This window comes from Spinacia oleracea, chromosome 4 (genome assembly GCF_020520425.1).
Source record: "Spinacia oleracea cultivar Varoflay chromosome 4, BTI_SOV_V1, whole genome shotgun sequence".
Classification (NCBI taxonomy): Eukaryota; Viridiplantae; Streptophyta; class Magnoliopsida; order Caryophyllales; family Amaranthaceae; genus Spinacia; species Spinacia oleracea.
In genome coordinates, this window is record NC_079490.1 from 4,770,572 (window position 1) to 4,797,875 (window position 27,304).

A 27,304-nucleotide genomic window follows, 5' to 3' on the forward strand; every position below is an offset into this window, starting at 1 on the left:
TCATGACACAAATCTTATAAAATTAGCAAAGTAAAGTAAAATAACATCTAAAATACAAGAACCATTCAGCAAAGGGGTTTTTATAGCCAACTATGACCAAGAACCACTTTTCAAACACAAAAACTAGCTGTCGGAACATCAGAATAGCTATATTTAAATTTGGGGCATTTGGTAAAATAAGTTTCCTACTAGGGGCATTTGGTGAAATAAGTTTCAGAATAGGGGCATTTGGGTGAATTGGAAACTTGGCTAACGGCGGACTAACGGCCCGTTATTAGTAAGGGTATGTTGGGTATTTGTACGAATTGTGAGGGGTATTTTATGAATTATTGAAACTTGATGGGCGTTTGGTGAATTATGGCAAAACTCGAGGGCATTTCATGAAATTCCCGTTTTATCAATTATCACCAAAGTTAAATCTCAAAATAAATAGGGAGTACTCTTCAATTCCAAACCCAATGCAAAAAAAAAAAAAAAAAGTTACATATCAAGAACAAGTATAGTAAACACATAACTTCATATTTCTTTTTTGATTGATATAATAATATGAAGCTTGGTTTTCTTTTGATTGACTAAAAAAAGACAAAAAAAACATAATGCTTAATTATTTCTATACTCTACCTAGTAAAAAAAAAAGGAAATAGGATATAACTTAACTTCTTAGAAACATTAACAATTGTTTTAGTGTCCTAAACATCGAGAAGGTTGCACAAACCCAATAATTTTCCCATAAGCATGTTTAGATTCACAACGAGGAACCTTATATTGATATGATAGCTTAATATCTTGCAATGTCAATCCCCAACATGGCTTCTTTGAACTACAATCGAAGATCAATGCCGTTTCTGAAGCTGAAGTTCCTTGAATACCCTTGTATACAACGTTATTAATTTGTATTCCGGAACCCTGTCATAAAAGTTAGGGGTCAGCATAGATCGGGTATCCGAACCAATAGCATTATCAGATCGGGGTAATCGATATATAAGTAATAATGCGAAAATAGATATTCATGAAGCGAACCGTTAAGTTCAGGTACACAAACTTTCGGATAGGATTTCAGATACCCGTTATGATATTCAATTAGAAAAAAAAAATAGACTTTATGATAAGGGCTTGTTCGGTATCATTCCACTTTCCATTTTTCTGTTTTTTGGTTTTATAAGTCATGTGATTTATATTTAAGCATGAACTAAAAATTAATCATACTTGTAATAATCATGTTAATTTTGAAAACTGACAACAAAAAACTAAAAACTACTTTTTGTGGTTTTCATATTTTGGGTTTTAGTTTCTTAAAAAACAGAAACCTGGAAACAAAAAACGTAATGTTATTTCAACACTAAATACCAACAGTAGCACATGTTTTGACTACATTACTAATGAAATTACAATTTACTAAAGTTATACATTGATTATTAACATTTAGGATTTTAAGCTCTTGAGAAAAATATTTAAATTGAGAAAAACGTTAAAAAAGGGCTTAATGGATCGTTTTCGGGTACCCGTTATTTATAAAACGATCTCCGTAACCATATCCAATACCATAATTTTGGATCGGGTACCCGAACCGATAGCCATATCAGATCAGATAGCGGTTTGGATTTCGGATTTTTGATTTTTCAGATAGTTTTGCTCAGCCTTAATAAAAGTAGGCAATTAAAAAAGAAAACAATTAATTAATCTAAAAAAAATTGGGCCTTATTGGGCTGGACTAGTAGAGGATAAGAGGATATATACCTGTCCATAAGGGCAACTATTATGTGGGCAGTAATTCTGATCAATGATAATCGGGTTTTGGACGTTATTCATTCGGGCCCCCAAGAAAAATATGTCATGAACTCTTCCTGTAACTGGAGTTGAGAATGTCTTAATTCTTAGCCCATTTGTAGTACCTGTAAATATTACTGATTTCACCATCACATTTTGGACCGTTACATCTTCATCCGATTTATCACGTCCAAGACTCCCTATACTGTTTTTCCAAACACCATAAGTAAATTACTCAGTTATTTTTGCGCGAATGAGTCATAAGAGGCAATACAAATTATAAACGAGGAAAAATTAAAAGAGCATATTCGAACATGTAACGTATCATATCGGGCTCAACACAAGCACAAAGTCATGAGATAGGGCTCAGGCCGCAAATTTTTAAGGAAAGCATGATAAGACAAAGCGAACACGACAAAGCACATGGGGCTTGGGCCGTGCATGGACCACTTATTTGAAAATTTTTGACACATCCCAACACGAAACAATTGGGCTTGGTGTGGGCCGGGCCCTTTTAAACACAAGGCATAATCACCAACCCAAACCAGCCCATTCTTTAATCTTTTATATGCATTATCAATTTATCAGTCCTAATTATTGAATCAATACCTCATTAGTTACCAAACAGACAAACACCATAAGCAAAGTGGTCAACAAAACTAATACTCCCTACGTACCTAAATGTTTTTCCCATTTCCTTTTAAGGTATCGCAAAATGATCTTCCTATTTATTTATTTTTTCCTTTTTAATCTCCTCTTTTTAATTTCAACCTTGTAATTCTATTGGTCGATTTAAGTTTGAATGGATTAATGAGTTGACATTTTTTTTTCATCAAAATTCTATTGGCTCAAATTTTGTTTTATTGTGAAAATGGAATAAAAAAAGCAACAATTCTCCATAAAAGTATAACAATAATGGTTAATATTCTTTTTTTCTTAATAAACGCGTAAAATAACGAACGAAAAAACATTTAGATACGAAATTATGGAGTATAAATAATCAAATCAAATTTTCAATTTATTTTGCTTCCCTATTATGAAACGACGAAATTATTTCCAAAATATCACATACTTATACGTAAAAATCGTTTCAATAAAGGAATTTTAATTTGTACAAGGAAAAAAAATAACAAGTAGAGATCATACGTACCTAATACCATGACCCGGCCCGCAATGTATTCTTTCGATCCAAATATCTCGATTATTTGGACCGATTGAAATACAATCATCACCCGTTTTAATAATCGAATCCTTAATCGTAACTCCAGTCGATTGCGATATATGGATACCATCAGTATTAGGGCTATTAGCATCCGCCGCAATTGTAATCCTTGCCATATTTATATTTTGGCATGCATTAATCGTAATGTGAAACATTTGGCTATCGATTGATGTCAAACCATCAATAAATATGTTCTTCGAGTTGTCAAAACTCAAGGACTACTCCAAAATAAAAGGAAAAACAAAATTAATGAGAAAGAGATCGATGAATTTGTATGTACAAAATTAAAGATCATTACATATATACACGACGTAAACAGAAAGAAACATAAAAATTATTATAAAATGGAGGTAACGTTACTAATTGCTACTCCATATATACAAGAAAATATACGTACTTATATATATGAAGTGGCGGACCTTTCCAATGACATGGGTGGGTCAGGTCACTTGTAGAAAAGATTGTATTGTATTTTTAGTTCCGACCCCACTAAAATTTGAGAAAATTGAATATATCTCTTACTTTCTCCGTTTCTGAAAGTTCTTTACGCTTTGAAATATGTGTCTAAAATATGAAACTTTGACCGTAAATTCTTACTATTATATACATCAAAACGTTACATGTAAGATCTTGTTAGATTGGTCTCGGTATGTATTTTCAGAGTATCAAGTTTTTATAATTTTTCTACATACGAAATTGGATATATTAGTAGTTAAATATTGCATTGGAATCTGTGCAAATAGCAACTGTAAAGAACTTTCTGAAACGGGGGTAGTACTATATTGCTTAGAATTTCTACTGATTCCCTTACTTAAAATGTTTAAGATCTACTTATATGAATTTAACTAATTAATGATTTAATTCCTTTTTGCTAGTTAGTTTCACTAACCATATATAGACTCGATTCGTTAGCTAAAATATCACAACTATATATTTACTCAAATACGGCATGAAATAAAAACGTTACTATATTACAAGAAATTTACATAAATAATATGAAATGATACTAATTTAATATGATGCCTAAAGAAGAAGAAAAATTCATTACACGAGAATGTGAAAGGATTTGTGTTATTTGATCTAATTTGCAACCTTAAAGTTACTTATCACTAAAAAACTCTCTATAATGAAGATCATTTTTTCAATTTTAGTCCGTAGTTTATACTCTTGTAAATGATGGTTTGATGGATTTTAATTCGTCAGATCAAGTAAAAGTTAAACAAAAAACAGAAATGACTATTTTGATTAACCTGTCTGACAAAAGACCTACTCCAAATTAACAAGGAACCTTATAAATTATAAGAGAATGTCAAAGGTCAATTTGTACAATTTGATCTAATTTGCAACCTTAAAGTTACTTATGACTATAAACCTCTCTATAATGAACATTAAACGATTATTTTGATAGATTTTAATTAGTCAAATCAAGCAACTTAAACAAAAATCAGAAATGGACGAACTTGTTTTTCTGAAGTCGTCTGATAGAAGACCTACTCTAAGTTAACAAGGAAGATTAATTATAAACTTAATTAAAAGATGGACAATCATGTGACAATAACATTACCTTGGCCCCACTAGGACAATTTTGATTAGCCATCTTGCAATTCCACAAATGCTTACCCTTAGCATCAAGGGCCCCACCCTTAATATGAAGTCCATCAATCATATGAAACTCAATCCAATGTTGAGATTGAGCTAAATCACTATAATCATTAGGAGCAATTAGGGTTCCATCAATTTGAAACAAAATCGATGAACTTTTACATCTTCCTTCAAATTGCAATGGTTTTAACAAATACTCCCCTTTTGGTACGTATAATATCGAAGGATTTGTTGAACCACATGCAGCATTCCAAGCATGGAGAAATGCTTGAGTTGAATCCGTTTTCCCATCATTTCTTGCACCAAAGTTTCTTACATTTATAAATCTTTGTATGGATGACGACGACGACAACAACGACGATAACAAAGAAGGGGAAAAGAAAGAAGAATCGAGAGACGGATACAGAGACGGATACGAGGAGGAAGGGTGAAGGAGAAGAGAGAAATTGAGTAATACAAAGAGAAAAAGATTACTAGAAGTCATGACTTTTTCCTGGTGCGAATGAGCTACCAGGACAATACAAATGAAAGGGAAAAGTTAATGAAATTGATTGATTGGGAGCTTAATGGTCACTATTTATGGAGATTGAAATGGAGTAAGAAGTTTAATTAGTTATTATTATTAATTAAATCTTGATTGAAAGATACCTAAAAGATTTAAGATTTTGTTATTCTTTTTGATTGGCTATTATTTTATTTTCTCTTGATTTTTTTCCATTTTTATCACTTCCCAATGTGGATTTGTTACTTAATTATGCTTGATGTGATATTTATAAATCACGTGATTAATTTGATGTCCTAAAATGGTTCAAATATTAATTATAGCCCTAATGGATTCCAATTCCTACAGTTTCGGTTAGAAAATAATATCGGAAATACAATTAATATTCTTTAATTGGACATCATTAACTCATTAAGTTCAATGCCAATAGTCCGTACTACTACCACAGTGATCAAGTGGTGATGATGATCCAGTGGCAGAATCAATAATTTTTTTTTTTTACGAATGAACCATAACGGTATTAAAAATTACAAATAGGGAGCGGCCGGTCTAACTGGAGATTTAAACCTATAACCTATCTTATATAGTCTAGCTCTCATTCTTTATCATTAGGTCAATACCTTATTGGTATATAGAAAATAAATGTAGTAGTGATACGTTCTTGTATATGCATGTTGTGGAAATAATTATAGCAACATACAAAGGTAAATTTGAAATAGGTCCTTTCATGGCCAAGGTCGTGTTTAGATCACCATATTTTCACTTAATTATTTCATGACGTACTAACAAGAAATGATAAGTTCACATGAAGGTGACCTAAAGTCAACTTATTTACAACTACATTAAATTCTAATAAGTTCAGATAAGTTCATTTAAGTTTAAAGTATTTTCAGATAAGTTATCGATGTTCAACTGCTCTGGATAGTCAAGGAAATACAACGCAATAGATCAGAAGTACGTTTTATTGGTGCATCATACAAAAGGTAGATCGACAACAGGTGCAACATGCGCACAATCTAGCCATAGGACTGACTTCATTTTTTAAAATTTCCTTAATGTTGGTTTAAGCTCTTGTCCAATAAAAAAAATCAAATAAGTAAAAATCAGATGAACAAAATGCGCGCACCCTTAAAATCAGGTGTCTAATGTATGTTCATATTTGATTTCCTAATTAAAGAATTAATTTATAAGTGCTTATTACAACTTGATCTTGAGTACTTGGAAGCATATAAGTATGTAGAGGGAAAAAAATCTTCTACCATAAATTAAGGAAAAGTAATATCCCTTTTAAGAAATTAAATTAAACGAACTTCATTACAAGGAATGCAATGACTCTACATGAGAGATGCATAATACGCAATCAAAATTGGAAGTGAAGCCATCATGCCAAATATCACCATGCCAAAATATGCATAAATAGTAAAAATTAGCAGAAAAATCAACGTAAAACAAAAAGATAAATAATTAAATGATACTCATACAAAAATGTTAATAATCACTGTCAGTTTTCAGTTTTTGTTTTTATTGTCAGCTTCAGTTTTTGATTTTGATATATGATTTAGATTGAATCATAAACAAATAATCGAAGTTATAACAATAATGATGATTTTAAAAGCGGATGAGAACTACTTAATTTTTCATAATTTTTTTTTTTTTAATTCTGAAAACAAAAAAGGTATAGTTACACTTGTTACTCTCTTTGATATTTTATTAACGGATATACTTCATTATCAAGCTTTAGTTTTGAAAGCTTTATTAGAACATCAGTCTATCACTTAACAAAAATACAGTGATTTGATTTGATTTTTTCAATAAAAGGAATATGATAAGCATATAATCCGTATTGTGCTAAAAAGAAAAGAATTAATAGAGTGAAATTAATTTTGTTAGACCAACAAGTTTTGTGGCATGCTAATTACATGTACAAAAACTTATATGTAACGGTAAAAATAAACTTATGTTGTGCTAAGAACATCCGCATGTGTGAATGTTAAGTTGTCAACTAGCTTAGTTGATAAAGTTTTGAGGTACCCGAGACCTGGGATCTAATCCCGTCTATATCAGTTGTTGCCTTGCCCTTTATAGCTCTCTCTACACCAAAAAAGAACATCCGCATATAGACTGCGACAACGCTGCGAGAAAAATGATGCACATAAATTTTAATTCCATGTACAAGCTAAGTTAAGTAGAATATATAATGTCCGGAATTAATCTAGGGGACACCAAAAGTGAATTAATATGAGAATGATATGGCAATTGTTATGCCAATCAATTACGTCAATTACGCTAACTAAATATGGATGTTGACTAATACTACAACATTTACATCAATTACATCAGTGTTGATAATTAATATGCCTTTTCAATCAATTACTAAGCAACGGTTTAAATCAATAAATAATAACCTTTCGTAATTGAATTTAATTATTTTATGTAGAGAGTAATTTAGTCTAGTCGTAGGGGGACACCTAAAGTGGATTTGATAACCTCAACTCTTTACTTATATAAGAGAGATTATTTGCCCTCTTTCTTAACCAATAGGTCAAGACTCATTGGTACATATAATTTGCCCTTAATTAGATTTCAAACACTTAAAGTTTTGTACTCCCTCTGTCCGTTAATAATTGTAGCGCTTTTCTTTTCGGGACGTTCCTTAATACTTGCACCGGAGGGAGTAGCTTTATCCAATAGACGTAAATAATAAAAGACAAATTTGCTAAAAATGACCTTTTATAACCCAAATTTTGCGAGAAAGTACCTTATATAATTTTTTTTTGTGAAATCACACCTTAATGTAAATTTTTTTTGCGAAAAAGGACCTTATATAATTATTTTGTTGTGAAATAACACCTTAATGTAATTTTTTTTGCAAAAAAAAACCAAAAGTAAGTTTCCGGCATTGACTGAGCTTTTACGACCATTGACTTGTACATGAGAAGCACGTGTGGCTTTATTTTGCTAACCACACCCAATTTTCCTCCAAAATTCTAAGCTTTAAAACCTAAAGTTGTAAAAAATTCAAAATAAAATCAAGTATGGAAATTCAAGACTCGGAAAAATCACTGTCTTTAGCCAACTTAAGCCACACGTGCTGCTCACGTGCAAGTCAATGGCCGAAAAAGCTCAGTCAATGCCGGAAACTTCCCTAAGGTCCTTTCTCGCAAAAAATTTACATTAAGGTGTGATTTCACAAAAAAAAATATATAAGGTCCTAGCTTTCTCGCAAAATTTGAGTTTTAAAAGGTTCTTTTTGACAAATTTGCCATAATAAAATAAGGTACAAAGAATACTATTACCTCGGTTTCTGAAAGTTCTTTTCGCTCTGAAAAATGTGTCCAAAATATGAAAACTTTGACCGTAAATTCTCACTATTATATCTATCAAAAACTATAATGAAATATCTTGTTAGGTTCGTCTCAAAATGTATTTTATAAATATCAAATTTTTATCGTACAAAATTAGATATATTAACGGTCAAACATTACACCGGAGTCCGTACAAATAGTAAGTGTAAAGATCTTTTGAAAGCACAGGTAGTATATCCTAAATCAGATTGGATGGGAAAAATAAGTTAAAATCAAATTATTAAAAATTAAAACCTTTTCCTAAAAGAACATTGTTTATTTGTCTCCTACTCTCCTATTCAGTTTATGTTGCCAAAGTTTGACATCACTCCAAATTTTGTATCGGGCGTCTATAATAATCATCAATTCTTTACACTTACTATTTGATCAAGACCAGCCTTAACTAAACACACACAAACTGCACAACAGCAGCAAAACCAGAACCAGGTCAAACACGTGATACACACACCACAACTCTGCACAGCAGCAGCAAGCAGAAAGGGAGCAGCTTGCAGAGAACCTGAACAGACCAGAACCTGCAGAATGACTGCAGCAGCCTGAACACATACACATCAGTAGCCACCAACAAACAAACTCAGCCTTCAAACATGTTAAGGATAACGTAGTTATCCCAGAGGATAGAATATCATATGAGATAGGGTTATGTTATATGATATGAGATAGAAGTCTATAGGACTTAGGAATCCTACAAAGTGTAGGATATCTTTTGTAATATAAATAGAGGCGTATGCACACATGTCAGACTCCTTGGTCCGTGTTTCAAGACGGGCCGAATGGGGGGCTCGCAGGCCGACGCCTGGAGCGCGCAGGTGCCGAAGCACGCCGTGACGGCGCGCGCTGCCTACCAAAATCGAGAGGACGACGCTCCCGGCAAGCCGGGGTTCTGCCGCCCTCCCAATCCGCGTCGGTCCGCGCCCCGAGCCGATCGGCGGACCGGCTTTTGGCCGTTCCACATCCGACCGGGGCGCATCGCCGGCCCCCATCCGCTTCCCTCCCGACAATTTCAAGCACTCTTTGACTCTCTTTTCAAAGTCCTTTTCATCTTTCCCTCGCGGTACTTGTTCGCTATCGGTCTCTCGCCAGTATTTAGCCTTGGACGGAATTTACCGCCCACTTAGGGCTGTATTCCCAAACAACCCGACTCGGCGACAGCGCCTCGTGGTGCGACAGGGTCCGGGCACGACGGGGCTCTCACCCTCTCTGGCGCCCCTTTCTAGGGGACTTGGGCCCGGTCCGCCGCAGAGGACGCTTCTCCAGACTACAATTCGGACGGCGAAGCCGCCCGATTCTAAAGCTGGGATGTTCCCGGTTCGCTCAATATCATATAACATAACCCTATCTCATATGATATTCTATCCTCTGGGATAACTACGTTATCCTTAACAAAACACCTGACAAATCAACCAATAACGAACTAACGTCTGCAAGTTTATGAAAAAAAGAAGCATCGAGTATAAGTCATCACTTGAATTTGCTTGAAAATTTGTTGAGTAGTCATTTTGACATTCTGAAACCTTCGAGCATTCCTTTCTCTCCATATCAAGTATACAGAAATTGCCACCACCATTCTATAAATTTGATGCTTAACAGAACAAGATTTAGCGTGCTGAATAATAGTGATCTCTTGCTCCCAAGTCCTCGGTTGCCTCTGAATGCCAAGCCATCTCAGAGCATAGCACCAAATTTCAGTAGAGAAAGGACAGGCGAAAAATAAATGAGGGACACTCTCATTTGCTGTTGAACATAAACCACAAATTTGATCACAGTGGATCCCAAACTTGGACATTTTGTCAGCAGTTGTCAACCTACCAAGAATGGCTAACCACACTATAAATACACATTTAGGAGGGGCGGGGTTGCTGCATAACATTTTCCCCCAAGGCACAACACTAGCTTGTCCTTTAAGCTTCAAATACATCTGTTTGATAGAAAAAACCGATTGCACCAGCATGTTCCTCCCATCACCAAACTCATCAAGATACTGAAAAGCCCCCAGTATCTTATAACTTTTTACTTAATTGAAGAAAGCTCCATATAAAGAAAAAGATTCGTACACATACTTCCTCTATTTGTTAATACTCGCAATGTTTAGACTTTGTACAGTATTTACCTATCTACTTTGACTGTTGTTGGTGATTGATGTGTAAGATAAAACACAGTCACGTGAGATGTTAGATTCATCTCAATGTGTATTTTCAAAATATCAAAATTTATAATCTTTGCTTGAATAGAATTAAAGATACTAAAGTTCAAAGAAGTACATTGGCATACGTGAAAGTGTCAAACGTTGTAATTTTAAAAAATTGTGTTTACTGCACTGGCTACTTTGGTCTATCACCTACAGTTTTTTGGTTAATGGGGCTGCTGTTTGGGTCCTGAGGCTGTTGTGAAGGTGCTGCTTTGGTGCTTTGGTCTTTGTCTTTTTTACCAAAGTTGACCATTGTTACTTTTTTGGGTCGTTTTTTTTTTTTGTTTTTGTTTTGAGCCGTTGTTTACTCGAGTTGGGTAGCTTGTTTTGGTAGTTTGTACCCTAAACAACACATAATTTGTTCAAAAGAAGTTCTTATTTAGGCTAATCGAGAAAATCCCTAATTTGTTAAAATCTGATGTTCTTATTTAGGCTAATTGGCTAACCCGAAAACCCCTAATTTGTTCTTATCTAGGCTAATTGGCTAATCGAGAAAAACGCGATTTTTTTTAAAAAAATTGATGCTCTCTCTGTTAATCTGTTTATTTTCCCTGTTTTGTACGGAGTAATTGACAGAATGCAAAACTTTGCTCTTTTTGTTTTTATTTTTTCATATGACCTTAAACAAACAGTGGGTACAAATAATGGACACTTCTGAATATGCTGTTATGTGTTGTTTAACACTTTAACCCTTTTATAACTTCTAACTCTGAATGTATATCAGTAGGCCTGGTTATCGGGCGGGGCGGGTCAGGGTCGGTGCGGGTCAAAAGAGGATCAGGTATTGAAAGGGTCATTTTTAGAGGGTCGATAATGGGCGGGTCAAAAGTGGGTCGCGGGTCAATAGAGGGTCATTATTGGGCGGGTCAATAAACGAGCAATGAAAAATGAAAAACAAAAGAGCCATGTGCAAGTACAAGTAAATACGAAGCTATGCATGTAATTTTTTGTATCATTACTATTTTTATTTTCAAACTAATTGTAGTATAAGTTTGACCCTATAATGACCTTGTCCAATAAAGGCCCTGTCCAATAAGAGCCCTGCCCAATAAAAACCCTATTAACTTGACCCTAACCCTATATCCATTGGACTACCCTGTCCAATAACCAGGTCTATATATCAGATGCTATATTTGGTGGAACTTGTATTATTAGCTGAAAACTTGTTAGCTTATAACTTGTGTTACATAATTGAAGAAAGCTCCATATAAAGAAAATGATTTGTACACATATATATATTAAGCCTTGGAATTAATTTCATGTATTTTACTTCAACTATCTGTTATCCTCTTCTTCCATCAAAACTGATGATGATATAATGCTTGTCAACCCAACCACATCTCTGATTCTTGCAAATTGCGTGGATGGTGATGATGATAATAAGTTTGTCGAAGAGTTTGTTCAGTCAAACAACCTGTCAAGCAAGAGATTGGTTCTGTTTGTTATACTCCCTCCGTATTTATTTAAGGAATACACTTGCCTTTTCCGGCCGTATTTATTTAAGAGATACACTTACTATTTTTAGTAACTTATCAACCATACCATCTAATTAAATAATACATCTAATTTACCCTATGACCCACCATCCTATTAAACCATTAATTACATAAACCCACCCCACCTCCCACCCACCAAAATGACATGGTCCCCACTTGTTTAATTATTAAAATATCTACCCAACCCCACTTGCTTTATTATTTTATTTCATTTAATTCCTCTTCTTAATACCCGTGTCCGGCCAAGTGTATCTCTTAAATAAATACAGAGGGAGTACATGACACTGATTTTGGCGCGGGCGACGACAGTGGTGGTGGAAGCCATTGGAGCATACACCAGTATGATAGGACAAAGAATTCATTCATGCATTATGATAGTATGGAGGGTGTCAATAACTTTCATGCCATGAAGTTGTATGATGCTATCAAGGAATACATGGGCCCAGGTGGTAGTGAAGTTTCATCATCATCACCAACATCAGTAAAGAAACAAAAGAACAAGAAGAAGAAGAAGTTTGTGCAATCTGTATCCAAATCCGAACTACCAAAACCCGAATCAGTTGGTGGTGGTGGTGTTCTTTCTATATTCGTGGAATGCAAAACGCCTCAACAAACATATGGGTATGATTGTGGACTCTATGTTTTGGCTATAGCTAGGGAAGTTTGTCAATGGTGGTCAAATGGAAATAACAACAAGAGTGGTGACATGGTTAAAGCAATAGAGAAGCATGTTGATCATTCTGTGGAGGTGAAAATGAGAAGTGAGGTATTGGAAATCATACATGACTTGACCAACAAGTCAACAACTAACTAACTAACTTCAGTCTCAAGTCTGAACTAGGAGTGATTGTGATTTGTGAGGCTTGTTATTATTTGTGACAAACTACTCTGTCCTCTTTCACTAACCGTATATACCAATGAAGTCTTGGCCTAGTGGTTAAGACTGAGGGACCTGTGTACAATAAGTTACAGGTTTGAATTCCCCTCCCCCTATTTGTTATTTATATTTGCTATTGTGGCTCATTTGCACCAGAAAAACTAACCATATATAGACACGATCGTTAGCTAAAATATATAATTACTACTTCCTCCGCTCCTACTTTGTTTACTTTTGATGATCTATAATTTAGGAAAAACATATTCATGTGGTATCTTGTTAGATTCACTTAATGTATATTTTGTGAAAACTATTTTTTTATAATTTTTACTTATCACTAATTAAATATATTAATTGTTCAAGATGTGTATTGGCAAGCGTGAAAAGCAAAGTGTTGCAACTGAAAAGAATTGGAGGAAGTATATATTTACTCAAATTCAGCATGAAATAAAAACATACTCCATCCGTTCCATAATGATGTTTCAGTTTAGAATTTTGACACTATTCACAATTGAAATGAATCTTCTAAATTATTTCTGATACATGGAAAACATATTCATGCGGAGTCTTGTTTGATTCATCTCAATAAATACATTAATAATATTAAATTTTCATAATTTTTGCTAACGTCTAATTAGAGATATAAATTATACAAAATGTGTATTGGAAAACATGAAAAATATAAATTGGAATATCATTATGGAACGGAGGGAGTATTACGAAAAATTTACATAATAGTATGAAATGATACTAATTCAATTTAATGCCTAATGAAGAAGAAAAATTCATTACACGAGAATGTCAAAGGTTAATTTGTGAAATTTCATCTAATTTCATCTAACATATAATATAATTATATTGAATCAACTTAAATAGTACTCCCTCCGTCTCTTTTTGTTTTTTTACGTTTGATATTTTTCACGCGTTTTAACGATTAATTAATTTGCATCGAGGTTCCTCAATATTTTTATTTAAACAAGATAAATTACGTTTATTTATAAAGTTTTCACTTTTATCAAAATTTTAATATTGAAAAATGAGAAAATTTTAATATCCCATTAGAAAAGTGTGATAGATTAAATGACCCAATGAATTTAATTGGTTAAAATAATAATTGGACACAAATTTTGATAGAATAATAAGTCATTCAGGTGATAATATATAAGGAATGTAAAGAACATTTTGAAATACCCAAAAAGGAAAACGTAAAAAACAAAAAGAGACGGAGGGAGTAACTCCCTTTACTACTACACCTAGCCCAAAGGGCTAGGACCGCGACTATGATGACCTTAGATATGGCATCCGCGGCTAGGAACTTATAGTTCCATTTAAAGGGGTTGATATGAGCCGTGAAGTCTAGGTTAAAAAGTGGTAGCGTGAAGTAACAAACTAGCCGGTTTACGGCGTTGACTTGATCCGGTTTAAAGAGACGCCACCACTTCACTGAACCGTGCCCTAGGATTTGTTAGCTTAAAATATGAGAGTGTTTGAGAGAGCACTATTTATGACTAAAACTTATATCAGCTTGCTAGCTAATTATATGCTTAATATTATACGGAGTATGCTTTAAAAGCATCTTTTTAATTTATTTTATTTGTTTAAAAGAAAATTTGGATTTAGTTAAAATTGAAAGTAGCTATACTAGAGTTTATTACAACATACATCCGATTTTATCATATTTTCTTTAGAAAAAAAATATCAATACGTCCACCTTAGTTTGATTTATTAGTGACCACGCATTAGTGTAAAGTTGTACATGTATTCATATGCTCTAATTTATTATGTTCAATTCTTAGATTCTCGATCATACGATAGAAAATAATTGAGCATAAAATGTGTTTCACGATTTTTTATTTATATATAGACACGATCATTAGCTAAGTATATATTTACTCAAATTCGGCATGAAATAAAAACAAATATTACGAGAAATTTACATAATAATATGAAATGATACTTATTTAATATAACTAGTTTTTATCCCGTGCGATGCACAGATTTTTTAATTTAAAAATTCGGGTACATCATTTATGTAATATAAGCAGGATACACAAATTTTGAAACATTTGGAGTATGATGAAATTAACTTTAGAATGTCAAACAAATAAAATTATTTTTGAAATAAAATGAATATCTAATTAATTAAGGAGGAGAGTGAAAAGGATGAATATAAATGATGATTTAACAAAAAATAAAATAATATAAAAGAGATGACACGTGGCAGTGATGACACGTGGCATCACTTCATGCAAACATTGTGTTTTAAAATATTAGAATAGATGCCTGAAGAATAAGAAAATTTCATTACACGAGAATGTCAAAGGTTAATATGTGTAATTTCATCTAATTCCCAACATTAAATTTACTCATGAATATATAAACCTCTCTATAATGAACATAAATTAAGGAGAAGTAACATCCCTTTTGATACGTACAAATTAAATTAAAAGAACTTCATTATAAGGAATGTAATGACTGTAGAGTTGCATAATACGCAATCAAAATCGGAAGTGAAGCCATCATGCCAAATATCACCCTGCCAAAATATGCATTAATAGTAAAAATTAGCAAAAAGTCGACGCACTACAAGAATTTGTATCTTTTACGACAACCTAATTACGAGGGGTCAAAAATCCCGTCGCAAAAGCCTTTTGCGACGGGGCTAACAACCAAACAATGACGGGAATAACCGTCGCAAATGTCTTTTACGACGGGTTTACAACGGGTTTACGACGGGATTTCTATTAACGACGGCCCACTTTTATGACGGGTTCGCGACAGGAAATCCCGTCGTTAATCAACAATTATTGGCCTTTCGCGACGGGATTTCCCGTCGTTAATAGTACAATTTCTTGTAGTGACGTAAAAATAAATAAATAAATAAATGATACTCGTACTTTAAATGTTTTAAACCGATAACTTGAGGTTACTTTGAGGATTAAGTTTTCTGTTTTATGATTCTATAACTAATTTACATAAAATCGATGAACTAATTTAATTTCATGCATTTTGTAGTGAAATTAATTTTGTTAGACCAACGAGTTTTGTGGCATGCTAATTACATGTACAAAAAACTTATATGTAACGGTTAAAATAAACTTACGCAGTGCTAAGAACATCCGCATGTAGTCCATATTCTTTCGCGTATATAAAGGAGGTAATAGACTGCGGCAATGCTGCCTGAAAAATGATGCACAAAACTTTTAATTCCAAGACAAGCTAAGGTAAGTAGAAAACATACCGTGTGTTTGAAATTAATTAATTGTCACGTTAATATATTATATTATATACGGTTTTTTCATGAAATGCCCCTGAGGTTTGCAATAATGCACCAAATACCCCTGCGCGTTTCAAAATTCATAGAATACCCCTATTTAAACTTAAAGTGCACCAAATGCCATTGGATTTAACGGCCGTTAGTACTCCGTTAACGTTAATTTACGTTTATGCCCTTATTCACCCAATATTCTACATTTTAACTTTAAAAAAAAAAATCTTATTTCTTCTCTCTCCTCTCATCTCCTCTGTTGTTTCTGGCCCTTCTTAAATACTCGCCCCTCTTCTTCTTCTTCATCGTTTCTCTTCTCCCCTCACCCTCCTCTCTCCTCTCAATCTCACATCTCTTTTTCCTGGGTATCAAAATGGTGAACCCAACCACAATTTTTCCTTCTTCAAACCATCTTCATCAAACATCAATTGCTAACTCAAATCCTCAAATAATCGAACCCAAATTTTCTAGTGAATTGAAATCGCGAATTGAAGTTTGATGAAGAAGGGGAGGTTTAAGCCGATGACGAAGGACGGAGAACAAAAATAGATAGAGTAGAGAACATAGAGGGTAGCGCAACAATTAAGAGAGAATACATAACTAAATCGAGGGAGCATATGAAATTAGAGTAGATTTTGGAGCAACATTTGTTTTTCAGATTTTGATTTTCGTTGCTTTTCCTATTTTAGATTTTGGAGCTGAGTTCTTCGTGAGCATAGAATAGCAGCGGCAGCAGCAAGGGGCGAAAAACAGCAGAATTTCGGTAGATTAGAGAGAGATTGTAGACATTGGAATTCGAATTTGTAGTTTAGATTTTTCGATTTTAGGAATTAAACTCTCAAAATTTAATGTTCTCTTCTTCAATATTATGGGTTTTGTGTTTGAAGGTTGTGTATGTTTCATGGTTGCTCCTGCTGTGTATGTGGTGAAGGATGTGTATGTGTTGTAGTCATTCTGCAGGTTCTGGTTTCTGCAGGTTCTCTGCAAGCTCTCCCTTTCTGCTTGATGCTGCTGTGCAATACTATGGTCTTTGTATCAGGTGTTTGACCTGGTTTTGGTTGTGCTGCTGCTGTGAAGTTCTTGTGTGCAGGGTGTCCAGTTAAGGCTGGTTTTGAACACCTGGTTTTGGTTTTGCTGCTGCTGTGCAGTCCTTGTGTGCAGGATGTCCAGTTAAGGCTGTGGTTTGCTTGCTTACTGGTTTGCTTCCCAGCTGCTGATGTTGTGTTTATGCTTGTTTGTTCTTTGCTGCCCTGGTTCTGCTGGTTGTTTTGCAGTCCGAGTGGCTTGTAATTAATGTTTTTTTGTGTTTTAGTTAGGGATGCGGTTGTGCTCCCCTTGCTGTTTGTTTCCTTGTTATTTGGGTTTGTTCTTAACTGGTTTCTACCATTTTGGTAATAAAATTTGCCTTATTTACCAAAAAAAATATTATGGGTTTTGTTCTTCAATTTTCAGATGTATTGATCTTCAATTTTGGGCTTCAAATTCATTTATTAATGGTATAAGCTGTTTGGGTATTTGGTGCAAAAAACTTTATAAATAGATGTGTATTATGCAAAAAGTTTATAAATAGGTGTATTTGGTGAATTATAAACATGACTTAACGGAGGACTAACGGAAAGTCATAATAGGGGTATTTGATGAACAGTTCAGAAAAAATAGGGGTATTCTATGAATTTTGAAACGCAGGGGTATTTGGTGCATTATTGCAAACCTCAGGGGCATTTCATGAAAAAACCGTATTATATATTATATACTCCCTCCGTCCCAGATTAGTTGTTACACTTTCCTTTTTCGCCTGTCCCAGATTAGTTGTTACACTTCTAAATTAGGAATGACCCCACAATTATTATATTGTCTCTCTCTTCCCATTAAAACCTTTTTGGTCCCCACACCCTCTCTCATTCAATTAAAAAAATACCCCACTAACTCCTATCACATCTACTTTTTCAATAAAACAACAATTGATAACCAAAAAACCATTTATCACCTAAACTTTGTGCAAAGGTAAGTGTAACAACTAATTTGGTACGGAGGGAGTATTATATATACCTTGTATGATTTATTATAAAATATATACCTTGTAAACATGTAATGCCGAAATCAATTGGTTGTCACGTTAATAGCACAAGTTTGATTTAAACACGAACAACTTGAAATGTACTCGATAATGCATATGCTTACTCCGTTCCATAAAGTTCATCACCTTTTACTAGTAATGTATCAAATTTATAAAACTTATACTGCAATTAGTAGTATAGATATTATATATGTAGTACTCGTAAAACATTTTTAGATTTCATTGGATTCGTTTCAATATTAAAAATTTCAATATCAAAGTTTTATAATTTTTTACTAATATATAATTATATATATTAATGATAAAAAAAATGCATTAGAGACCGCACAAAATACAAAAGCGATAAACTTTAAGAAACGAAGATTGTATATACCTGGATGATAGCTACGCGTAGGACATCACCATGCAAGCCAACGGCTAGAGAAGCTATAGCCACAGCAGCCGGGCCGGCTATAAACTTCAATACCATCCCAAATATGGCTAGCTTTGGTCCACATGCAATCAACTTCTCTTGCAAAGCCATGAACATGCCTTCTCTCATAAAAACACAAGTACAACATATTTTGATCAGTATGTGTCTATTATACATCTGGATGTACATGTACAATTATACCTATTCGAATGCACAAGATCGAAATTGAAATAAGCTTACCCATGCTAAACATAGCCGTGCCGGTCCCGGCTTTTGACATAATTAGTATAGATCCATCAACGATGCTTGGTAATTGAAAATTGAACCTATATTATTACCAATAGAAAAATTTGTCAAAATTTACCTTATAAAGTGGTTTTCAGATAGAAACTACCTCATAAAAAGGATGTTGTGATTAACTAAAGATGTACGTAGTACGATACTATCTTCGTGAAATTAATTATAAAGGTTGACTCAAAATATAGGAGTTGACTTTACCATATACATCACACGTATCATTTAATTACTCATTTTACGCTAGATAACTCGTGAGATGCACCTGATAATACAATGCTAGAATTTTGAGTCAACGTTCATAATCTCTGCAAACCATATGGTGACGCTTCATAATAAATCATATATCATTTGATGATATATAATATATAACTTTATCGAATCAACTTAAATAGTTATATAATATATAACTACATTGAATCAACTATATGATGATATATATATATGATGATATATATATATTGAATCAAATAAAACAACATAAATAGTTAACATTTGCAAAGTATATGCTGAGGGAGTATATGCTGATAAAGCGGCAATTAAAAAGGAACAGAGGGAGTACCTGCAGGCAAAAAACGCCCAAATGATGCCTACAATGCAAGAGTAAGAGTTGGGATTAGCAAGAAGTTTCATCGAAACCACCTTCAACAATGAACACAATGATGGTCTACTAATATTATTTTGTAAACCATCATTATTCGTGCATTTTCCTTCCAAATCTTTTAGATCGATCCCAAGTGAATGAACTTGGGACGTAGCATCACTCACTACTAGTACACTACTAGTACAATTCACGGTACTTGGAAAATCTGACCTAGACTGACGAAACTCAAGAACAAATAAAAGAACTGTAAGCCAAATAATAGCTTGAGTGACCGAGAATTGAACTACTAAATCAACACCTAATTGTCCATACATAGCCCCTAGTAAGGGCACCCCAACCACGAGCGAGTTGGTTAGGGTGCACAGGGAGAAACTAGTAATTGACCAACAATAACTCCCTTTACTACTACACCTAGCCCAAAGGGCTAGGACCGCGACTATGATGACCTTAGATATGGCATCCGCGGCTAGGAACTTATAGTTCCATTTAAAGGGGTTGCTATGAGCTGTGAAGTCTAGGTTAAAAAGAGGTAGGGTGAAGTAACAAACTAGCCGGTTTATGGCATCAACTTGATCCGGTTTAAAGATACGCCACCACTTCACTGAACCGTATCCTAGGATTAGGGCTACATAGAGTGGCACTGTGGCTACCATAACTTTAGATATATCATCTAAACTTATCATAATTAATTTCCTAATTAACCCGACTAACCCTCTTATATAATTTGAGAATATATATCGAGACAAATCAAGCTTAGTTAGCTTAAAACATGAGAGTGTTTGAGAGAGCACTGTTTATGACAAAAACTCATATCATCTTGCTAGCTATTTATATTCTTAATATTATATGCTTAATATGTACGTGATGAAAGCATCTTTTATTTATATTTTTTTTTTTAAAAAAGAAAAGAAAAAAAGAAAAGAAGGATTTAGTTATTGAAAGTAGCTTACTAGAGTTTATTACAAAGGTACATCTGATTATATCATATTTTTCCTTTATACAAAAATATCGGAGGACACCTATCACGTTAATTAGTTTGATTTATTCATATGCTCTTATATATTATACTTCCTTCGTTCCGAAAATATCGCACCATTTGTTTTTTACACTATTCACAATACGACTTTGATCATTTTTTGTGATTTGTACGTAATGAAATTTTAGTCTTGTGGGGTCTTGTTAGATTCGTATCGATATATATTTTCTAAATATTATTTTTTTATAATTTTTACTTGCATACAAGTTGATATATTAAGAGTCAAAGTAATGGTTAAATGAGTAAAAGTCAACCATGATGCGATATTTCCGAAACGGAGGAAGTATGTTCTTAGATTCTCGATCATACGATAGAAAATAATTGAGTATATGAAAATAATTGCGAATTTTGTAAAATTTGTATGTCCTATATATTATTCACTTAACTATTCCTGATCAACAACTGAATATATAGAATGGAATGAGATCCATGAATATAATCATTCGAGTGAATATTATTTGTTTAATGGGTTTGAAGCTAATTTTACGTACGTTTAAGCTATGGTGTAAAAACTTTGATGCGACGCATGCAACAATATGCATAGACAATAAACCTGAAGCGTCATGCATGAAAAAAAAGTCAAAAAGATGCTTGTCACATAAAGTTTTACGCACAAGCTAAGTGCCAACTAATTAATTAAATTACTTTTGCAATCTGGTCTGCTGCTAGAGGTGTAAATGAGTCGAGCCGAGTTGATTTGATTTGAGTTTTTTCTTGTTTGAATTAAGTTTAATTGACAAGGATTCTAAATTGTTCGAGAATATAGGACTCGACCTTGAACGAGCTTTGCAATTTTATAGGTGCCTAGTAGGACGTCTTATTTATCTGGCCTTAATTAGACCTGATTTAGAATACTTCGTTCACGTATTGTCGCAGTTTAATTATGCAACAACCAAGAGAAGAACATTGGGAAGAAGCACTTAGAGTTCTTCGATACTTGAAGAAAAATCTTGTTCAAGGCATTCTTCTCAAATCGGATAGCTAGTGCGCGCGCGCACTTTACAATTGGAGCGAAGGTTGGTGAGATCCGGATTAGACTAGTTTTCCTTTTATAAAATCCCGTCGGCCGTCGCCAAAGGTCAATATTGGTGGGATTTCCTATCGCGAACCCGACATAAAAGAGGGTCGTAGTTGATAAAAAAATCACGTCGATAGCCCATTGTAAAAGACATTTGCGACAGTTGTTCCCGTCTTTATTTGGTTATTAGCCCGTCGCAAAAGACTTTTGCGACAAGATTATTAACCCGTAGTTATTGGATTGTCATTAATAATACAAATATTTGTAGTGTTACTAGAAGATTTTTGGCAGTCAGATGGTTCGTGATACTTGGTTTCTCTCCAGCGTCATGGAAAACCAGGAAACAACTTGCAAACAATTTCATGTTCATCCGCATAAGCAAAATATAGATCGATGGCAGCCCTCACTTGCGAATTAACTTGGTTGGCTGAAGCAATTGTTGCGTGACTTAACTAGGTGTGCAACATGCACAAGAGATGCACATGTTTTGCGATAGTCAATCACCTTTACACATCGCGCATAACCTTTTATTTCACGAAAAGACAAATTATATTGCGTCAAATTGTCATTTTGTTCGAAATACAATAGCAGAAGGACTATATTTCATCATCATATGTTTCGACAACCGAATCAATTAATAGATATATATCTTTACTAAAGCTTTACGAAAAGTCAAATTGAATATTTACTAAGCAAGTTGGGCGTCTAAGATTTTCAGGTACGCTCCAATTTGAGGGAGGGTATTAGGATATAAATTCAAAGTAATTAGTTTTCTTCCTATGTTAGTTATCCTAGTACTAGTTTTATTTCTACTTACGTTAGTTATCCTAGTACTCCGTACTAGTTCAATTATGAATAAATGTAGTACACGTGGTACATGCATGTTGATGAAATAGACAAGAAATAATTGAGTTAAATATTTAACATTCTTCGCAAAGTGCAGCCCAACTGCCCAAAGCATTACCTTCAATCATGTCAAAATTCTCACTCGCATGCAGGGGCGGAATTAGGGGGCAGCGGGCCCCCCTGTGGCCCAAAAAATAAATCTGTCGGCTAGGCCCAGTTTGATTTAAAAAAAAAAACCCAAATATAATCCGGTATAAATTATGGGTTATACACAATCTTGGATATTTTCTATTCCTATTAAATATAGGTAAAACAGTAAATCTATAAAAGTACAACTGTACAAGCTACCCTAAGCCTACTGCCTACGTATAAAAATACAAGAGTCAGGCTTGGTAATGGTGCCGCTGTCATTGTCGCATACATCGTTGCCCTCAATTGCAAATTTGCAATTGTGAATTGTCTCCATCTTTTGTCAGGTAAAAGAATTGTTTTGTTTATTATTTACTCTTGTTTGATTTTATTTTTCTTTCTTTTTTTTTAACTAAAAGCATTTGTCTTACTCTTGTTTTGGAATTTTCAGTAAATATCACACTTGAACAATCAACTATTCAAGGCTATCAAGAATTCAAGATAAAAGGTACTCCGTACTAGTTTTGGGTTTTTTATATTTTTTTCGTTTTATGTTCTTTTAATCTTTATATATAAAAAGCATTAGTTTTATTTAACTTTAATCACTGTAGAGATTTCGATATTGTTTAAGTTTTTTTCAGATTATAAAATCAACTGTTTAATTATTAATCAAATAATTAATTATGTTCTTTAATACTATTATTGCTAGGTTTTTGATATGAAGAGAAAAACAATTGATTCATATTTTACTAAAGCAAAACCCCCTTTCGAATTTGACATCGGAAACTCAGACCCGAGCGAGACTACTGAACCTAATATTAATGTCAATCCTCAAATATCTACGCAAATTCCTGATGAAGAACCCACAAATTCATCTACAATGCAATCTATGATTAATGTGGGAAACAAAACTTTAATGCGTGATCCTGCTTTGCGCAAGCCAATTGATAGTTACCCTTCAAAAGAGCAAGAAGATATTGTAAATGCATACATTCATTACGGGCCTTATCGGTTTCCTCTCTCTGGGTATCCTCCATCTGGTCTAATAAATCATCCACGCCGATTCCAACACACATGGTTTAAGAAATTTAATTGGCTAGAGTACTCCCCTACAAGTGATGCTGCTTATTGTTTCCCGTGCTTCCTTTATCTAAAGGACCCATTGGGAAAATCAGGTTCAGATGCTTTTACAGTACAGGGATTTAAAAACTGGAAGAAGGTTGGGGGTAAAGAATGTTCTTTTTCAACTCACATGGGGAAAGATACTAATTCAGCTTATGGATATTCATCTTTATGTTGGGAAAATGCGAAGAAAACTGGTACTCATATTGACAAGGCATTAGAAAAGCCAAATCCACAATTGATTGAGAATAATCTTTTAAGAATTAAAACTTCAATTGAAATAGTTCGGTGGCTTACATTTCAAAATTGTGCATTTAGAGGACATGATGAAAGTTCAAAGTCAAAAAATCAGGGGAACTTTTTAGAGATGTTAAAACTCTTAGCATATTATAATAAGGATGTACATGATGTTGTTATGGGTAATGCTCCTCAAAATGCTAAATATACATCTCCTGCTATTCAAAAAGAGATTTTACAAGTCTTCGCTGATAAGGTGCAAAAAACCATTCGTGAGGAGATTGGTGATTCAAAGTTTTGTATAATTGTTGATGAATCTCGAGACATATCTAAAAGAGAACAAATGGCAATTGTAATAAGATTTGTCGATAGAAATGGGTTCTTACTCGAGCGTTTTTTTGAGCTAGTACATGTTAAAGATACAACCTCCAAGACTTTGAAGGAAGAAATTTCTATAGTATTATCAAATCACGAGTTGAGCATTCAAAATCTTAGAGGTCAAGGTTATGATGGTGCTAGTAATATGCGAGGAGAATTGAATGGTTTACAAGCTTTATTCATGAGAGATTGTCCTTATGCGTATTATGTACACTGTCTAGCACATCAATTACAATTGGCTCTTATTGCTGCAGCAAGAGAAGTAGGTGAGGTCCATGATTTTTTCAAAGATTTGATTTTTATTGTTAACACTGTAAGCTCTTCTACTAAGCGTCATTAAGAATTGCAAGCTAGCCAAATAGCAGAATTGGAGCATTTAATTGAGATCGAGGAGGTTGAAACAGGGAAAGGATTGAATCAAATTGGTACTCTCCAACGTCCTGGGGATACTAGGTGGAGCTCTCATTTCAAGTCAATTTGTAGTTTGTTAAGAATGTTCGACGCAACTCGCTCAGTCCTTGAGAAAATAGCCATTGATAGCCAACAATCATATGCTCAAGGCGGAGATGCTAAATCTGCTCTTAAAAAGTTGTTGTCATTTGATTTTGTGTTTATTTTACAATTGATGGAAGATATTATGGGCTTTACTGATGGACTTTGTCGGGCTTTGCAACATAAATCACAAGACATTTTAAACGCTATGCATTTAGTTGTTGGTACAAAGTCCTTGATTCAAAAGCTTAGAGATGATGGTTGGGAATTGCTATTACAAAAAGTTCATTCTTTTTGCAACAAGCATGGTACTGAAATCATAGATATGCAGGTTTCTTATGCTGAAATAATTCGATCACGTCGCAACAAAGACACTATAACAGTGGAGCATCATTATCGGGTCAACGTGTTTTCTGCAACCATAGATCAACAGTTGCAAGAGCTAAATAGTCGTTTCAGTGAGCAAACAACGGAGTTACTTACTTTAAGTGCATCTTTGAGTCCTATTGATGGATACAAGCACTTTGATGTGGAAAATATTTGTCGCCTTGCAGAGAAATACTATCCGCAGGACTTTTTAGAAAATGAGATATCACATTTGAAGTATCAACTTGAACTCTTTTATTGTGATGTTCCTAAGCATCCGGATATGAAGAACTTGAGTACCATAACTGCTTTGTGTAGAAGTTTGGTGGAGAATAGGAAATCAGATGTCTATCCTTTAGTAGATAGATTGATTCGACTTATTTTGACCCTTCCTGTTAGCACAGCAACTTCAGAGAGAGCTTTCTCGGCAATGAAAATTGTGAAGACTAGTCTTCGAAACAAGATGGAAGATGATTTTCTTTCGGATTACTTGCTAGTGTATATAGAGAAAGAGATTGCTGGAAAGTTTGAAATTAAGTCAATCATAGATGACTTTTATTGTATGAAACCTAGGAGAACTAGAGTTAAATGATTGTGATAAATTATTTTGAATTTAATAATTTTATTAGACATATTTATTTAATGTTGATCTTTATTACTACTTGAAAACTACGTATGCATAAATTAATGATTTGTCATAGGTACTCTTTTCTAAGTAGTTCGCCCCCCCCCCCCAAGAAAATTTTCTGGTTACGCCCCTGCTCGCATGAGCAAATGATTTCGCACAAAATGTTATAATCTTATTATGCCTGATCCATAACCGATTAATGATCCGATTTTTTAGTCTTAATCATGCCCTGATCAAGTGTCTTTGATTGTACTGGTTCACTACAAAATTTTGTATCTTTAATGACAACCTAATAACGTCGGGTTAAAAATCCCGCCGCGAAAGGCTTTTGCGACGGAGCTAACAACCAAACAAAGACGGGAACAACTGTCGTAAATGTCTATTCCGACGGGTTAATAAAGGGATTTTTCATTAATGACGGCCCCTTTTATGAAGGGTTCGCGACAGGAAATCCCGTCGTTAATCAACGATTATTGGCCTTTAGCGACGGGATTTCCCGTCGCTAATGGTACAATTTCTTGTAGTGGTACTAGCTTGTGTGCCAACACGACTCACTGTCATATTTAATAAGTCTTATATGCACACGATATGCATGTCAGATATATAAAAACTAAAATGTAGATAACGAAATCATGCATATGCAATCTTTTTATTGAAGAAGTAGAAATTGAAGTTGAAGTTTCATAGCCAAGTCTGACTTTTTCGTTACTTTTTTTTTTTTTTTTTTTGCATAGTTTTAGGTGAAGGTGTTGGAGTATGGTTAACAAATACTCTATCCGTTTCGAAATAATTGGGATAGTTTACCTTTTTATACTTGCCTATATAAATGTTTTGACATTAATATATCTAACTTTGTATTCGTAAAAATTATAAAAAGTTGATATTCCGAAAGTACATATCGAGACGAATCAAACAAGATCCCCATGACTATATGTTTCCTTACCCATAAATCACATATGATAGTCAAATCGAAATTTGTAAATAGTGTCAAAAGTCAAAGTGTCCATATTATTTCGAAACGAATATAGTATTTTTTAAAAAGTAAGTAGAATGAAAAATATGGATGTTTTGTTTTTAGATTTTAGTAGTGGAAAGAGATTCAGAGAGGAGTAATAAGCAGATATTAGGGGGCGTTTGGTTGGGGGTCTTCAGGAAAGGGAAAGGGAATCAACACCTCTCATTCCCTTTACCCCTCTCATTCCCCAATTTCCCTCTACCATGATTCCCCATCCCCCCTAGGGTATCAACCTTACCCCCAAAATCCTCTTCAATTCATCTCTCTTGACCAATATTGACCAACTCCACCACCCAACTCTAATACCACAACCATCACTCTCACAACCACCACCACCACCCCTAAACCAACCACCACCGCCCG

General features: G+C 34.1%; 4 protein-coding genes across 4 annotated transcripts; 2 read left to right on the forward strand and 2 right to left on the reverse strand.

Annotated features, from left to right (window-relative positions):
• Positions 1–665: 665 nt before the first annotated feature.
• Positions 666–5,078, reverse strand: LOC110778090 (polygalacturonase-like). The gene is made up of 4 exons (XM_021982650.2): positions 4,554–5,078; positions 2,918–3,207; positions 1,738–1,972; positions 666–906 (listed from the first exon to the last, which is right to left on the reverse strand). Exons 1-4 carry the CDS (start codon positions 5,073–5,075, stop codon positions 682–684), a joined length of 1,272 nt encoding a protein of 423 aa, XP_021838342.2. The 5' UTR covers positions 5,076–5,078; the 3' UTR covers positions 666–681.
• Positions 5,079–11,916: 6,838 nt separating this feature from the next.
• LOC110778091 (NEDD8-specific protease 1-like) lies at positions 11,917–12,956 on the forward strand (the record flags this gene model as incomplete). The annotated part of the gene is made up of 2 exons (XM_021982651.1): positions 11,917–12,087; positions 12,414–12,956. Coding segments are annotated over 2 exons (714 nt in total), but the record flags the coding sequence as incomplete, so codon positions are not given.
• A 2,345-nt stretch (positions 12,957–15,301) lies between these two features.
• LOC110778089 (auxin efflux carrier component 5) lies at positions 15,302–20,595 on the reverse strand. Its single transcript, XM_021982649.2, has 5 exons — positions 19,633–20,595; positions 19,017–19,102; positions 18,738–18,895; positions 16,123–16,199; positions 15,302–15,555 (listed from the first exon to the last, which is right to left on the reverse strand). The coding sequence occupies exons 1-5, from the start codon at positions 20,355–20,357 to the stop codon at positions 15,477–15,479; spliced, it is 1,125 nt and encodes a 374-aa protein (XP_021838341.1). The 5' UTR covers positions 20,358–20,595; the 3' UTR covers positions 15,302–15,476.
• Positions 20,596–23,421: 2,826 nt separating this feature from the next.
• Positions 23,422–25,890, forward strand: LOC110793205 (uncharacterized). Its single transcript, XM_056827286.1, has 2 exons — positions 23,422–24,775; positions 24,806–25,890. Exons 1-2 carry the CDS (start codon positions 23,422–23,424, stop codon positions 25,888–25,890), a joined length of 2,439 nt encoding a protein of 812 aa, XP_056683264.1.
• The last annotated feature ends 1,414 nt before the right edge of the window (positions 25,891–27,304 follow it).